Source organism: Grampus griseus (genome assembly GCF_964374135.1).
Source record: "Grampus griseus genome assembly, chromosome: 6".
Lineage (NCBI taxonomy): Eukaryota > Metazoa > Chordata > Mammalia > Artiodactyla > Delphinidae > Grampus > Grampus griseus.
The window spans coordinates 54,932,879-54,949,816 of record NC_139000.1 but is presented as its reverse complement, the minus strand read 5'-3'; the positions used below and the strand labels follow the sequence as shown (position 1 = coordinate 54,949,816).

The 16,938-nt window shown below is 43.4% G+C and overlaps 1 protein-coding gene across 3 annotated transcripts in view; it reads right to left on the bottom strand.

Moving 5' to 3' along the window:
- Positions 1-16,938, bottom strand: part of RCL1 (RNA terminal phosphate cyclase like 1) — a 90,470-nt gene that overhangs the window by 27,230 nt on the left and 46,302 nt on the right. For all 3 annotated transcript variants that reach the window (XM_082656312.1, XM_082656311.1, XM_082656310.1), the window contains exons 4-5: positions 11,339-11,413; positions 10,270-10,394 (exon numbers count right to left, since the gene is read on the bottom strand). In XM_082656312.1, coding sequence (XP_082512438.1) covers positions 10,270-10,394; positions 11,339-11,413 — 200 coding nt within the window. The remainder of the gene's footprint in view (positions 1-10,269; positions 10,395-11,338; positions 11,414-16,938) is intronic.

Here is a 16,938-nt window from a genome sequence, read left to right as displayed (position 1 = left end):
CTCACACTTAGGACAGCTGGGTCACGGAACTAAGATTCAAAATTAAACAGATCCGAATTCCCAGAGACAACCTTCTTCCCCCACCCTTCCAGGGATGTGGAAACCAGGTGGCTAACAACAGTGCTAATGAGGGCCAGTGGAAGCATATACTAGAATTCAGGCAGTGGAGTAAAGAAGGAAAGGGACTTTAAAGCCGGCTGCATCCCAGAGTCATTATGGAGCTATCTGGCTCGGTGTGGAGGCCCTACCATGATTGGCTAAGGGTTCTAGAATCAGATTATCTGTGTTAAGTGTCAGCTCCAGCAAACTGCATCATTCTGGGACTAATGTGCTATTCTTGGTGCCTCTACCTCTTCACCAGTAAGAAAAGGATAATCATAATACTCTCCTCACAGGGTCTGGAGGCTCAAATGAAGTAATGCGCGTAAAGTTCTCAGCGGTGCCTGGTGTGTGGTCGGAGCCCAGTGGATGTCAACTATTGCTTTTCCTACTGGTAGTCCAAGATTCAAATCCCAAAGCAGAGGTTCTTTCCTCTCAGGAGTAAGAGACCTCTCTGAGAATCTAATGAAAGCTATGAACACTCTCTCAAGAAACACGTGAACACATAATTTTGCAGACAATTTGGGGGGATGGTGAATGTCCTGAAGGCCATTTATGAGTACCACGCTGAGAACTCATATCCAAGAAACACAAGTTCATGGCTACAGCCCACATGGAACTCCTGCCCTTCACCCTCCCTGGTGTTACAAGTCGGAGAAAGCTAAGGTGTGTGTGTGTGTGTGTGTGTGTGTGTGTGTGTGTGTGTGTGTGTGTGTGTGTGTGTGTGTGTGTGTGTGTGTGTGTACAAAGAAAGAGACTGATTCTCTAAGTATCTTCCCTATAGTTAGAGAAAGGAAACCAGATTGTCCAACAAATTCTACCTCACGCCCCTCTTCTGCCTCTACTCTAGCTTCTTCACTTAACTCTTATGTACCCAGTCATGAGCTACTGGGACAGCATCACAAAACTAAAACACAGTGTTCCTTTCTCTCTCAGGCAGGGGGAGAATGAGAGTGGGTGGCAGTAAATAAAAGGCAACCACACTGTCCAGTCACAGCTGCTGGCAGGAACACCAGCTCCCTCCCAATCCCTGGCCAATCAGTCAGAGAGATGCACTCTGCTGCGGTGGGTGGGCTGGGGGGTTGGGGTGGGGGTTGGAAGGGGGCAGCGGGGAGCCCAGTTAAAACCACAAACACACACCGGAGAGCGGTGCTAGTTCTCCCAGCTCCCAGGGCTCCCAGCTTGAGCCCTCCTATGGGGAATACAATCTCCAAGCTCAGCCCAACCATTAACCGGCCTTGCAAGTAACAAACCACAAAACCAGCTAAAGCTTTTTCCAAAGGCAGCTTTTTTTTTCCCAGGCTCCAAAGCTGGCCAAGAAGATGATCTCAATTCAAACCCACACTCCTTTGAGGTGTTCGAGAAACAGGAAGCTTTGCAGACCAGTGGCTGGAACGTTTGGTTTGTAGACAGGGATCTGGGCAAGGGCGCTGTGTCAACTCTCCTGGGGAGTTCAGAGGAAGGCTCTAGAGTCGGGGCTGTATCGGGCAGCGTTCAGGTATCCTACCCCCGGCCTCAAGGAAGGTGAGGGGCTTGGGACCTCACTGGCATCCTTCTGGCTCAGAGTCTACACAGGGAAGGCTCGAAGAACACGAGAGAGAAGCCGGGGAGGAACAATGTTGCCACCCCAGGTGCCCGGGGCATAACAGCTCTCTCAGCTTTTATGTAAAACACTGTACAACCCCGTTTCCCGTCGTCTTCATCAAAGGCTTCAAAACTCTCACAAGGCTTTTGCACCCAGTATAGCGAGTACAGGTGGGATCCCACTGTAACTGCCTCTGTGAAACCCATGTTGTTACCACAGGACTGTGGTAAACAAACAGAACACATGCTGGAAATCACATTTCCAAACTAGAGAGAATGGATTCCAAGCAGAGTTCACTGCCACAACGTAGCATTGAGGAAACAAATCTCAAAAGAGAAAAAACAAACCGAAATAGTCCTGAGAGTGTGTAGGAACTCCGTGTACAAGGCTATTAACCCATTAACCACAGCATTTTTGGCAACAGTGAAAAACAGAAGACACCCCAATGGCCATCAACAGGGTTTAATTTGGAATTCTTTACATAGTGAAATACAATGTTAATGAGAATGAGGTTGAGCTATAAGTAACTGACACGGGTCAAGCAGAACAGGCATATTAAAAAAAAAAAAAAAAACCCACCTACTCACATCACATTTCCATTTCTCTATAACCTGTTTCTACCGCCTCTGAATCGGAGAACTTGAGAGTTGAACATCACCTTGGGTCATCAATGGAAGTATCCATCAACCTGGGGGCTCCCCAGGACAGGAGCCATTTCTCCCCCATTCTCTCCTCATATACACAGGTCTTGACCCATAATCCATGGAAGAAGCTTTGTTATAAATTCCTCTGTTCTTGATGATGCCTACAAAGAACTTCAGGTAGCACCCCAAGTTTGATCTTTTATCTCATCAATGGCTCTCTCTGCCCACGGTATGCCCCCATGCCGTGCCCTCACCACTCACTGTTCAATCTACTCAAGGCCTCTGAAAAGTTAGTCCACTCCATACTTCTTTTCCTCCAAGAAGGACCACCCCAAAACCTCCTGAGAAATACAAAATTTGACTTTAAGCCCCTATCACCCCAAGAAGCATACATCCTGGTCCACCCCACTGTGTCAAATTCCCACCAGGAAAGCCACACCCAACCCCATCCAGCCCCCACCCCACCCCGCCTCTAACACTTGCCCTCACCCAGATCTTGTTGGCACCTAGAATTCTACCACTCTTAATATCTGAAACCCCAAAACACAGTTCCCTAAACATAATTTCTTGTTCTTCTACACAGCACACATATCTACTTCCATTAAACCTGCTAAGGATTCCAAACCCATGACCAGGTGCTTTCTCCAGGCTGGTGAGCCCCTGCTGCATTACTCAGTAAGGAGTGCACTGGCTGTCACTCCAATGCCACGCTCACCAATACGCCCTCTAACCCGTCCTTCTGCATAACCCACTCACCCTGTCAATCCACACCCAGCCCTGGATGAAAATGGCCCTCTTGCCTCCTCTACTTCTCCTTCTAGGCTGCCAACTGCTGCTGGACCCACGGCCATGCAGCTGGCACCATGATAACATTTCGCTTCAGCTGAGCCCTTATTGAAGTCCCACAGCCTTTTTCTTATCTTTAGTTACTATGTCCCTATGGGCACCCCACCCCCAATAGTGGCCCCTATGACACTGTGACGGCACATCTTTACCACCCCTGTTACATTCCCTTATCATACCCGTGCTGATCCCCTTATCCTAGAACCCACCCTAACTCAGTAAAATTGAAAACTCCTCCCACTGGCTTCCAATCATCGTCAGACTGCTCCATCCTTACCATATACCTGCCATTTTCAATCCATCCCCTCTCAAAGAATAATAAAAACAACAGCAGCCACAACTTACCAAACACTTACTTATGTACCACCCCAGTGTCTTGTATCATACATCTATTACCTCATTTAACCTTCTTTACAGCCCCATACAGTAGTTGTAAGCGGGCCCAATGATAAATGTGTCAACCAAGGCTTGGGGCCAAACATCTCCACCAGTGAGTGGCAAAGCCAGTTAGAATCCACATCTGTGTGACTCTAGTACCTGTGCTTTAATCACCTTGTTACCTTGCTTTATCAGTCTCCCTCTCTCATATATAAATCTACTTTACCCAAGCTACAAAAATACTCAAATCATCACCAACCTTTTTGTTAAAAAGGAAGGGAATCTTCTCAATTCTCTTCCTCAAGTCACCACCTGATCTTTCCTTCTATTCTCTTTCTTGTCAAGGTTCTTGAAAGAGTGGCCTCTGCTCTTCACCATTTCCCTCCATCACTCTGCAACCGAGAACTAGTTATCTGGCCTCTGCCTCTACCACCCTCTGGAAAGAGCTCCCAGGGGTATCAGTGGCAGCCTGCTGTGAGTCCCTCAGCTTGCCCCCCATCCTAATGCTGACTCCTCTGAGCCCTTCTAAGGCGCTGACCTGGGTGGGCTTCCAAGAAGCTACATTTTCTTTTTTACCTCTTTTTAGAAAAAAACGATTTGCAATTTATTCATAAACAAAGAGTTAACATCCCTGCTAAACACAGACTTTCCCTCACCAACTTCTCTTCATCAGTCTGTACAGGAAAAGCAGAATAAATGCTTGTCTCTACCAATTTTCAAAAGAATGAGTTGATTTCCAAGCGGGATGAATAAAGGTTTATTTTTTTTAAGTATCATAATAAATTTGTGGATGTAAACTTATTTAATGTGTTTCGATCAACTGTAATTGTTCCTACTGGTGGTTGGATTGTCCCACCTTTGGCTAGTAGGAGCCTCTTCAAGTTGGCTTCTGTGTCTAGTTGACATGACTCTAGTAGCCTTTGACAGCTTCCTTGATTTCTGGGAATTTTGCTAGATATTGTCAAATTCTTAACCATAGGGGTTATACTGTCTCACCTTCCCACCAGCCTTTCAACAGAATAGGATGTCAAACTTCAGTTTTTTACCAGTCTGATTAGTGAGAGATGGTACCTCAGTGTAGTTTAAAAAAATGTTTTTTATTTTTATGTATTTTTTTAAAATGAAATATAGTTATTTGATTTCCTTATTCTCCTCTCAACTCTCTGATTTTCCCTAGTCTTCCTTCCTGGGAGCACTTACTTTGCTTTTGCTTTCAAGTCTTAGTGACCTCTCACGGTTCCACCCTCCTCCCTGCCTTCTACATGGTACCTGACTCCAAATCTTTCATTTCTAGCTCTCCTGGCCCCTCAGTTACAGTTCTACATTCCTAACTTCTAATAAGTCCTTTCTAGACTTATCCACTTACCTACCTGGGACCACCAAACCCAACATGAATAAAACTAAACTTATCTTCACCGCCACCCACACGGCCACACCCCACTCCAAACATTTGTAGCTTCTATCTGAACAAAATATGTCTATTCAGGTGCATAAGTGAGAAACATCAAAGTCACACTCAAGGATTCCCTGTTCCTCTAGCACAGACCCAGGTGATTGCTGCATCCTATCCATCCTGCCTCTAGGACCTCCATAAACTAGCAGCCCTCACCTGTCCCCCAGCCCCTACCCTCACCGGCTCTCTTTAGGGCATGATAATTCCCCACTATCTTTGCCTCTAAGTGATCGCCATCAGGTGATTAGATGGTTTTTTGTTTGTTTTTTTGTTTTTTTTAACTTGCACCTACCAAAATTTCTACAACGAGCCAAAAATAGCCAAAAGTTCTTTCGGTACCACCAGAGTTATCTGCTTGATGTGCAAATTCTCTCTCCAAAAGAAAATTACTGACTCTGAATGAAGGTCGACTCCTCGGCACAGCCTCCCAGCTTTACAGGCTCCTGCCCCAACTTTTTGTCCCATCTTCTACTACCAAACACCCTTGACCGACCTGCATTCAGGCCACACCACGTTGCCTGCCACTCCCCAGAACCAGTGTGCACTGCTCCCTCCACACAGGCCCACATTTCTGCCTGAAGAACTCCGCCTTCTTTGCCCCATTTTACAAGCCTTTATTCTTCAAGGCTCAGTCCAAATGCCCTGTCCTCTCTATAGGAAAAAGCAGAGGTTAAAAGCCTGGGCTTTTAACAGGGACAGGGTTCAAATCCCAGCTCTACCATTACTAGCAATGTGACGTGGGAGCAAATTCCTTTTGAAGCCTCAGTTTCCCCATCTACAAAACAGGATGTAAGAGAATTCAAACTCACTTTGAGGCTTAAGAATAAAGTATATAAAATATAAATGTATTAAACTCCACAATCAAAAGACATAGAGTGGCTGAATGAATAAAACAAGACCCAACTACATGCTGTCCACAAGAGACTCACTTTTGATATAAGGACATAAATAGGCTGAAAGTGAAGGCACAGAAAAAGATATTCCATGCAAATGGTAACCAAAGAAGAGCAAGGGTGACTATAGTTATATCAAACAAAATAGACTTTAAGCCAAAAAAGACTTCAAAGTCACTAGAGACAAAGGTTATTATATAACAGTAAAAGGGTCAATTGAACCAGAAGATATAACAGTTATATAAATACATGCACTCAACATCAGACCACCTAAATATATAAAGCAAACATCCACAAATCTGAATGGAGAAATAGACAGCAATGCAATAATAATAAGAGACTTCAGTACCCCACTTTCAATAATGGATAGAACAACCAGAAAGAAAATCAGTAAGGAAACAGCAGACTTGAACACTATAAACCAAAGAGAACCAACAGACATATACAGAACATCCAGCCACCAGTAGCAGAATACACATTCTTCTCAAGCACACGTGGAACATTCTCCAGGATCACATGGTAGGTCATAGAACAAAGTCTCAATAAACTTAAGAAGGGTGAAATCACCACAAGTATCTTTTCTAACCACAATGGAATGAAACTAGATATCAATAACAGCAAGAAAATGGGAAAATTCAAATACATGAAAATTAGAAACATGCTTCTGAACAAATATTGGGTCAAAGAAATCAAAAAGGGAAATTAGAACATATCTTGAGACAAATGAAAACAGAACAAACCAAAATTTATGAAATGCAACAAAAGGAATACTAAGAAGGAATTTTATAGTGATAAGTGCTTACATTCTTTCTACAAAAGAAGAAAGATCTCAAATAAACAGCCTAACTTTACACTAGAAAAAGAAGAAACCACATTCAAAGTTAGCAGAAGATCAGAGTAGATATAAATAAAACAGAAAAACGATAGGAAAAAAATCAACAAAACAGCTGATTTTCTGAAAAGATAAACAAAACTGACAAATCTTTAGCTAGACTAAGAGAAGACTCAAATAAGTAAAATCAGAAATGAAAGGAAACATTACAACTGATGCCACAGAAATTGAAAAAGATCACAAGGGACTATTATGAATGATTACATGCCAACAAATTGGACAACCTAGAAGAAATGAATAAACCTAATACCTATCAAGTCTGAATCAAGAACACAGAGCCTGAACAGACCAATTACATGTAAGGAGACTAAATCAGTAATCAAAAACTTCCCAACAAAGAAAAGCCCAGAACCAGATGGCTTCAGCAGATGAATCCACTGGTGAATTCTGCCAAACATTTAAAGAAGAATTAACATCAATCCTTCAACTTCTAAAAAATCAAACAGGAAAAACTTCCAAACTCATTTTGCAAAACCAGCATCACCAAAGCCAGACAAAGACAATACAAGAAAAGAAAACTATAGGCCAACATCTCTGATGAACATGGATGCAAAAAACCTCAACAAATATTATCAAACTGAATTCAACAGCACATTAAAAGGATCATACAACATGATAGACTGGCACTTATCCCTGGGATGCAAGAATGGTTCAACAAATGCAAATCAATCAATGTGATACACCACATTAACAGAATGAAGGATAAGAATTACATCATTGTCTCAATAGTTGCAGAAAAAGCATCTGACAAAATTTAACATTCTTTCATGATAAAAACTCTCAACAGGGGCTTCCCTGCTGGCGCAGTGGTTGAGGGTCCACCTGCCGATGCAGGGGACGCGGGTTCGTGCCCCGGTCCGGGAGGATCCCACATGCCGCGGAGCAGCTGGGCGCGTGAGCCATGGTGCTGGGCCTGCGCGTCTGGAGCCTGTGCTCCGCAACGGGAGAGGCCACAGCAGTGAGAGGCCTGCATACCGCAAAAAAAAAAAAAAAAAAAAAAACTCTCAACAAATTAAGCATGGAAGAAACTTACCTCAACACAATAAAGACCATATATGAAAAGCCCAAAGCTAACATCATCTTTAATGGTGAAAAACTGAAAGTTTTTCCTATAAGATTTAGAACAAAGCAAGGATTCCCACTCTTGCCACTCCTACTCAACATAGTACTAGAAGTCCTAGCCAGAGTAATTTGGCAAGAAAAAGAAAGAAAAGGCATCCGAACTAGAAAGGAAAAAGTAAAATTATCTGTTTGCAGATGACATTATCTTATATGTAGAAACCCTAAAGAATGGATCAAAAAAAAAAAGAAAAATTATTAGAACTAATAAATGAATTCAATAAAGTTGCAGGATACAAAATCAACATACAAAAATCAGTTGCATTTCTACACACTAACAACAAACTACCTGCAAAGACAATCAAGGAAACAATCCTATTTACAATAGCATTAAAAAGAACCTAGGGCTTCCCTGGTGGCGCAGTGGTTGAGAGTCCGCCTGCCAACGCAGGGGACGCGGGTTCGTGCCCCGGTCCGGGAAGATCCCATATGCCACGGAGCGGCTGGGCCTGTGAGCCATGGCCGCTGAGCCTGAGCGTCCGGAGCCTGTGCTCCGCAACAGGAGAGGCCACAACAGTGAGAAGCCCGCGTATCGCAACAAAAATAAATAAATAAAAAAATAAATAAATGTGCTGTGTCCCTTAAAAAAAAAAAAAAAAGAACCTAAACACTTAGGAATAAACTTCACCAAGGAAGCTAAAGACTTATACACTGAAAACTATAAAACACTGATGAAAGACATTTTAAGACTTTTTAAATGGAAAGACAGTCCATGTTCATGGGTTGGAAGAATTATTGTTAAAATGTCCATATTTTCCAAAGCAATCTGCAGATTCAATGCAATCCCTATCAAAATCCCAATGTTCTTTTTAATAAAAATAGAAAAAAACAATCCTAAAATTTACAAGAAACCAAAAAGGACTCCAAATAGCCAAAGCAATTTTGAGCAAGAAGAATAAAGCTGGAGGCATCACAGGTCCTGATTTCAAAATATATTACAAAGCTACAAAAATCAAAACAGCATGTCATTGGCATAAAAACAGACATATAGACAAATAGAACAGAACAGAGAGCCCAGAAATAAACCTACGCATATCTGGTCACCTGATCGTCAACTAGGATGACAAGAATACACAATGGGGAAAGGATATTCTCTTCAATAAACAGTGTAGGGAAAACTGGATACCTACATGCAAAAGAATGAAACTGGACTCATCTTACACCACATACAAAGATGGACTCAAAATGGACTAAAGACAAACATAAGACTTGAAACTGTAAAACTAGAAGAAAACATAGTGGGGAAGCTTTTTAGCTTTGGCAATGATTTCTTGAATACCAAAACACAGGCAAAAGAAACAACAAAGTGAAAAGGCAACCTATGTAATGAGAGAAAATGTCTGAAATTCATATATATGATTAATACCCAAATATAAGACACTCATACAACTTAGTAGCAAAATAAACAAACAACCCAATTTAAAAATGGGCAAAAGATCTGAATAGACATTTCTCCCAAAAAGACATACAAATGGCCAACAGGAACATGGAAAGGTACTCAACAATCACTAATCACCAGGGAACTACAAATCAAAACCATACTGAGATATCACCTCACCCCATTAGGACGGCTATTATCAAAAAATAAATAAATAAATAACAGGTGTTGGTGAGAAAAGGGAATCCTTGTATACTGTTAGTGGGAATATAGGTTAGTGTAGCCACTATGGAAAACAGTATGGCGATTCCTTGAGAAATTAAAAATAGAACTAACCATTTGATCCAGCAATCCCACTTCTGGATGTATATCTAAAGGAATTGAAATCAGGATCTCAAAGAAATATACACACATTTCTATACCCTTTTCAGCATTATTCACAATAGCCAAGGCCTGAAGGCAACCTACATGTCCATTGTTAAGTGCTTAAGAGTAAGCACTTAATAAATGGCAGATGTTATTCATTATTATTCATTCCTCCCACATCTTCCAGACAAATTTGCTACTCTTTACTCTTAGCTTCCCCAACCCACTGCACATCATCTATATCACTTTACACATTATAGCAGAATTATGTGTTTGTATATTTGTTTCCTTCACCCGACGATGAGCTCTTCTGAGGGAGGAACTGCGACGCACTGGTGGCCCCCAAATCGAAGCCCTCAGGATAGTGTCACATACACTGGAGCTGTTTGCTTAAGTGTTAACTGAAAAAATAAATGAATCAATCAGTCAATCTAGTTATGGTGAGGCAGGTAATAAAATATCCTATCTCAGCCAATAATTATAAATTAATTATTAAGACTTTTCCACGATTGTTGTCTAAAATGTAAATAACCCTGAGAAGAAGTAAATTGTTATGAGTTACTCTTATCTTAGGGAGGCAAGAAAAAAATAAGAAATCTGAAGCAAATGCAAAGGATACGCCATTCCTCTGATACGTTTGATCTTTCCTGGATCTGTGAGCTGAATGGGCTTCAGGACCTTCCTTACAGGACATGAGAAAAACACTTCGCCTCCTCCTCCAGGGAGCATTCCCCGTCGCACAATCTGCACCAAGTGAGAAAGAAGAGGTGAGGGTTCAGTAGAGTGGATGACACCCAACCTGGCTGGTTTACACCAAGAATGAAAACCACCATTAGAAAGCAGCAAGCTCTTTCATACACAACTTGTCAATCCCTTCAAGATGAATAGCACCTGATGTTAGCTCCACGGGGGCATGTGCTAAACAAGGACACCGTGTGGTATGTCGGAAAGAGCAGTGGACACAGAGCCTGCATGGCCCAGTCAAAGCCAGACAGGTCACTTCACCACCAGAACCTGTTTGTTCAACCTTAAAATGAGGGACTGGCCTAGTTCATCAACTTATCCCACTTCTTAACCATCAGGAACCCTTTTCTCCTTCTCTGGAATTAACTGATCTATCAAAACTCTACATTATTAAATAAAAATGAAGTCATTTTCCTTGTTTAAAAACATCATTTTAAAAAATAGAGATGCTAAACAGCTTAAGATATCCAGTGTTATCACATTGGATTGATGTAATTCCCTTAAATAGCAAACAAACAGATGCTTAAATTACTTCGACTAAGTTTTGAAAGTAACGTACTAAAAATTCTCAGGAACATTCACGTTGGGAGGCTCCGGACACAAATTAAGATAAATGATCTAGATCAGAGAGGCAGCATGGTCAGAATCCTGGCTCTACTACTTATTAGCTGAGTTGTTATGGGCCAAGGAGTTAATACATGTAGAATGCTTACAACATCGCCTACCATGAAGTAAGTGCAGTATAACTGCTGGCTACTTCTGTCATTACTAAAGGGTCCCTTTCAGCTCAAAGTCTGCAATGTTTGGTTCATGAATCCTGTGGGACTTCTAATAAATGGCGACTGCAAATGTGCCACACACACGTGAGGCATATAGCTCTTCCAATGAGTTGGTAAGAAAATCTTTCACATTGATATATACCACTAACAATTGTACATTCTTACCTTTAACTCAAACGATTCACCATCAATCCCAAACTGTTTCAATAGAGGGAGCGCTGTTGCCTTAAGAACATCAACCTGTAGAATTATTTCAGAAAAAAAAAAAGCTTAGTTAAACCTTGAGAGATGGAAAGAAGAAAGAGCCCGCGAAGGAGGGGACGGCTTAGCCTCCAGGTAGATGAAGCAGTCTAGTAAAGAGAAAAGAGGCTGGCTTACAACTGAGGGTGTGGGCCGGCTCTGCTCCCGAGTATAGACTGTGACTTTATAAGCCACTGGCTCCTGTGGGCCCCTTTTCCACATTTACAATATCATACACCTACCTTATGAGTCATCATGAGCATCACGTGCATCAGGCAAAAAGCACCAAGAAACTGCTGGGCTCATACAGAAAACAGAGACCTGTGCTCAGTCTTAATAGGTATAAACACTACGCAAGAAAATCACCTGTTTTAGTATTCTTTTTCCAACATGACTGTTTAATGTTTAGAGCTGGTGGCACTCGAGACTAAAGCAAATCAAATGAACTATTCAACCTAAGAGTCCTACCTAAGAATCCTGCTGACACCCACCACAAAGGTATTTAAAGGTGGTGACTCTACAAGGCAGTGAGGGCCTCGGGGGAAGGACAGCCTCAAACTGCATGAAGCAACACAAACCCCAAAGTGCAATGACAGCATCCACAGTTGATGACAAGACAGTGCCAAGTGTAACTGTTATCTCCTCCTCAATTAAAACCCCTTCTTGTTCATTTGTGGATTGCTCATAGAGGAGAAGGTGACATTCAAATCAATGGCAACGTGCGAAAGAACAGCAATCCCTTGCTTGTTCCCAATGGAACAAGAGATGTTTCTCGGCCCTGCGGGGGCTGACTCTATAGCAGGAGGCGCTGAGGGCACAAGCGGCCCAAGCAGAGGCTGCAGGGAAAAGCCCTGATCCTGGCCCAGGCTCTGTCTCCAGTTAGCTGCGTGGCCTCAAACAAGAAAATCTCAACTGTCTAAATTTCCTTGTCTCTAAGGTAAGGAGCTCAGCCTGCCTGTCTCCGAGTTGCTACCAACTCTAATGTGCTAAGGGTCAATAGAACGATACTCCAGCAAGGCTTTACAGCAGAGAATGCGCCCCAGCTAAATATTCTCATATCAGAAAATTAACCAGAGGTAGCAATGACCTATGAAGCCTAGGAACATGTTCAGCATGGATGAGGTGGGGCAGAAGCAGTTACTGGGAAAATTCATTAAAGATGAGCTGAGCTCATTTCAATTAAATATTAAAGCTACACACACCCACAAACTTAAAATATGCATTTGGGATTGCCAGAACCAAGATGAATCAGTCTAGGCTAGTGTTAAGGGCAGCTGGGGAGAAGGCCAAGCCAGATTCTGGAAAACGTGAGGGCTGCAAGAATGCAGGGCACTCTTGCCCACATGACTCCTGGAACTAGGCAGCCTCCAGCTCTCTTGGGGAAGAGAAGCGCAAGAGAACAGAATATCCCTGGAGCCATAAAGGATGAGGTCAAATTGACTCTGAGGGTCAGCCAGGAGCCCAAGTGTAACTCCAGATGTGGTCCTGTCTCCTAAGTCACTCTCCATCTGACGTGGAAGGCAGGCAACTCGGTTCAGTGTGACAATGGCTGGAAAAGCAGTTGTGGGCTGAAGCCCCACTCTGCCTCTTACCAGCTCTGAGACCTGGACATTACCTCCCCAAGGCCTTGGCTTCCTGCTGTATAAAGAGGGGCTGGACTGGACAAGTTCCACAGCCTCCCCTGGCTCCACACACTGGTTCTAGCAGGGCGAGGGTGGTCTGTAGGTTTTGCTTAACGGAAACTGGGCTGTGCTCAGAGAGAAAAGGCAGAAGTCTGACCCAAGTAGAAGCTCAGGGCAAAGATGTCACCCTTACAGTCCAGTCAGTCAATCAACAGGTAGAAATATGATCAGGCCGCACCAAATAGAAAAAGGGAAGCAACCTGCTCTTCAGTTCCCTGTCTGAAACAGTGATAAGAACACCCACCTCCCCTCACAAATCAAATAAATATGGATACAGACGTAAGTACACCTAGAACAGTGCCCAGCACACAGTAGACTTCTTGACCCTTTCAGGACAGTACTAAAAAAGAATGGACTCTTCGCACACCAATTGGCCAGCTGTTGGCACCAGTAAATATCTACTGGGGGCTCTAATATCAAATCACCGAGATTCAAAGGAGACCTCCTAGAAGTTTTCTTCTCAAAATTTCTCCCCATTTCCTATCTTTTTGCCTCCAAGGAAAAATGTCCCTACCCCTTTATACGGCACATCCCATCGCTGCCGCTTTCAACTCTCATCCTTGTTGGATGTCTGCAGAGCTACCCTTATTAAATCCCCCTACCCTTTTTTTCTTTTTTTTTTGCGGTACGCGGGCCTCTCACTGTTGCGGCCTCTCCCATTGCGGAGCACAGGCTCCGGATGCGCAGGCTCAGCGGCCATGGCTCACGGGCCCAGCCGCTCCGCGGCACGTGGGATCTTCCCAGACCGGGGCACGAACCCGTGTCCCCTGCATCGGCAGGCGGACTCTCAACCACTGCGCCACCAGGGAAGCCCCCCCTACCCTTTTTATTTCAACTCTTTCCTTCTCCATTACACCTTCACCTCAGCCTACAAACAAGTTCAAGTTTTGTTCGTTTAAAAATTCCCAACCTCAGCTCTTAAGGAATCATCCTATCTAACTTCTGGAAGAATCTCCTAACCTTCCATGGTTCTATTTCCTACTCATTCTGAACCTGTGCCTGCCCTTGCATTCCAATGACACTGCTCTCTCAAAGGTCAATAAAACTTCTCACTGCTGAATCTCCCTGCCCAATTCCAACTCAAATCCTGCAAAGATTGACTCTTGGATCATCCCTGGCTTCTCAGAATTCAACTCCTGCTTGGCTTCTCCAAATACTTCTATCTCCACAGTCACTGTCTGCAGCTCCTGTTCCCCCAACTGACACCTTACACACTCATTCATCTTCTTTATTATTCTCAGTCCCTGGAACCATGGGGCCAAAATTCTACTGCCCACAGAGGCCAAAAAGGGAAGGTAAATGAATGATGAGGTCAGCTAAGACCTGTATCCAGCTGAAGATCTCATGCCTCATCCAAAGAGGGCAGGTGCTCCTCAGCTCCAACAGATGGCTGTCGTGGAGAAATAGCCATCCAGCACTGCCACACCAACCTACTACCATGTAAACTCTGGGGTTTCAAACATGAACAACCAATTCAGATACACACACCACCACCACTACCAGCACACTGTACAGGCCAAAGGAAAAACACCTGTCAGATTAACTGAGCCAAAAAGCCGCCAGTGTGCAGCCTCGGCACTGGTCAATCTCGGTCTCCTAGGGAGTGAAATGTCAGTAGGTAAGATCCTGATGACCTATCTCTGAGGCTCCAGACAATAATTTCCAACTTTCAACTGGACATCCCCTACGGATGTCCCACCAATATCTCAGGAAACAGGACTAAAATCAAACACATCATCCATCACCCCACCACAATTTTCCTCTTTCTGATCACTATCCTTCAAGTCAACCAGGACAGAAATCATGGAGTTATTTATGATCCCTTCCTCCTATCCCATCTCCAATTAGTTATATAGTTATGAAGTCCCTCCCTCCACACTGCCCTTCATATCTGTCCCTACCCTTCCACTTTCTTCTGCATAATGTTCAAATTAGTTGGCACCTCTGCAATTCATCCTTCTCTCAACCTCCATAGTTATCTTCCTAAAACCATGACTGACTCTGGGGCTTCCCTTCCTCCAGAAAGCCCTCCCTAGCCCTCAGCACTTTGCTTGTGCTTCTACCAGAGCCCAGAGGTATTCAGCCTTGCAGCCTCCCTAGCTGTGTTCACAGCTGTCCACCCCATGAGACCACGTTCCCTACGGACAGAACTCATCATATTCATCCTTGTGTGCAGACAGTAGATGTGGACATAAACTGATGGGGGAACCACACATTAAAGAGAAAGTTCAAAATGAAGAAGCCACAGGTTGAAGAAGTTACTCTTTATCTGGGATTAGATGTATTTATTTTATCCTGGGCTGGAGCCAGGTACTAACCAAGGTCATTTTAGTCATGCAGCTAGCAAAAGCAGAAAGTCCTGTGGCATGTGAAAACAAACAAACAAAAAAACATTTTTAATACTCTGCAAAAAAAAGAATTAAGTACCCTTTCTAGGGAATTCATCAATTAATCTTTGTCACTGTTAATATGTAAATTTTAATACTGCCAGTGATAAAAGCTTTTAAGATCACTGGCAATTACAGAAAGAGAACAAAACTGGGACACACAGTGCCAGCGTCTCCTGTCTGCTTCAGGGCCTTTTCCCAACATTCAAGGCACCTTCCCCTTCCCATCCCAATTGGAAATGGTAGAGATCTCCTCTCATACTTTTAACTGAAGGACCCATTTCCTAGAATCTTCTGGAAAAAAGCAATCATTTGAAATTACTTTAAAATTCTAAACAGTTTATGCAACATTCCTATACAGCTAAGAATTTCAGATCTTGCACTGTACTCAGGATCCTGAGAAGAGTTTATGCACCTGAATTCAAGAATTGGGGAATAATTCTCTTAATGCCTAAGAACATATTAACTGTGTTTATACCCTAGTTAGTGCCCTGGTAAATACCAGCAGTCCCCACTTTGGGGCTAACTGCACCACCTAATTGGACTTCCCTGGTTAGGGAAGCCACACACTTTACATTCTGCCTCAGAAGCCACCCCTTCAGTGGTTTTGGTCCAATGTCTGCAGAGGTGAAGATAAGCATCCTCAGTGGGAACTTCACATCACGGCCCTCAGCTTGAAGACAGCTTCTCTGAACAGCAGAGCAGCCGAAGGGAGGGATCGTTGCCCCACTACGAGAGGCCTAAGGCAGGCCTGCTCTAATCAGTCAATCTCCCTCACCTTCTGCTTCACCCTCCCACACACATACAAAACAAACCCATCCCAGACTGGCATTAAGACAGCTGTGGTAGCCACAATGACTACTCTATCTGTATATTAAGCTATCCTCCCTACACAGGCAGGAAAATTAGCACGCTTAATAAGAAGTATGCTGGTGCCCCAAAACTAGCAACGCTCATATATACCTTCCCTGCCCTCGTGCCCTTTTTCTACACCTGCGGACTCTTCTCAGGAGAAGGAAGTCCTAAAGTGTATGGCTGAAGCCTGAGTCCAGATCATGCTGCAGCAATGCCAAGGAGATGTTATTCTCGGCCTAAAATGTTGGTCTGCTGCCTTCCAACCTCAACCATCATACGACCTTTTGAAAATTCCACTCATGCACTTCAGCCAACAGAGTCATATTTCATGTCAACCACGATGAGACGGCAAGCATCTGTTCTGAAGGTTCTTAGACGTGACAACGAAAGGCACCTTGACGAACATTAACCATCGTGACTGAATGTGGTGATTATGAGTCTGGGCTCATCTCCCTCCTGGAGTGATCAACCTCTAAATTTCTAGGTAAATAACAAAACAAACACTCTCTACAATACGCCTGTGTGTTATCAGGAACTGGTTTCTCAAATGTTGGGTTGTGACAAGAGACAAATAAAACTCACATCTTGGTATGGCCTCATT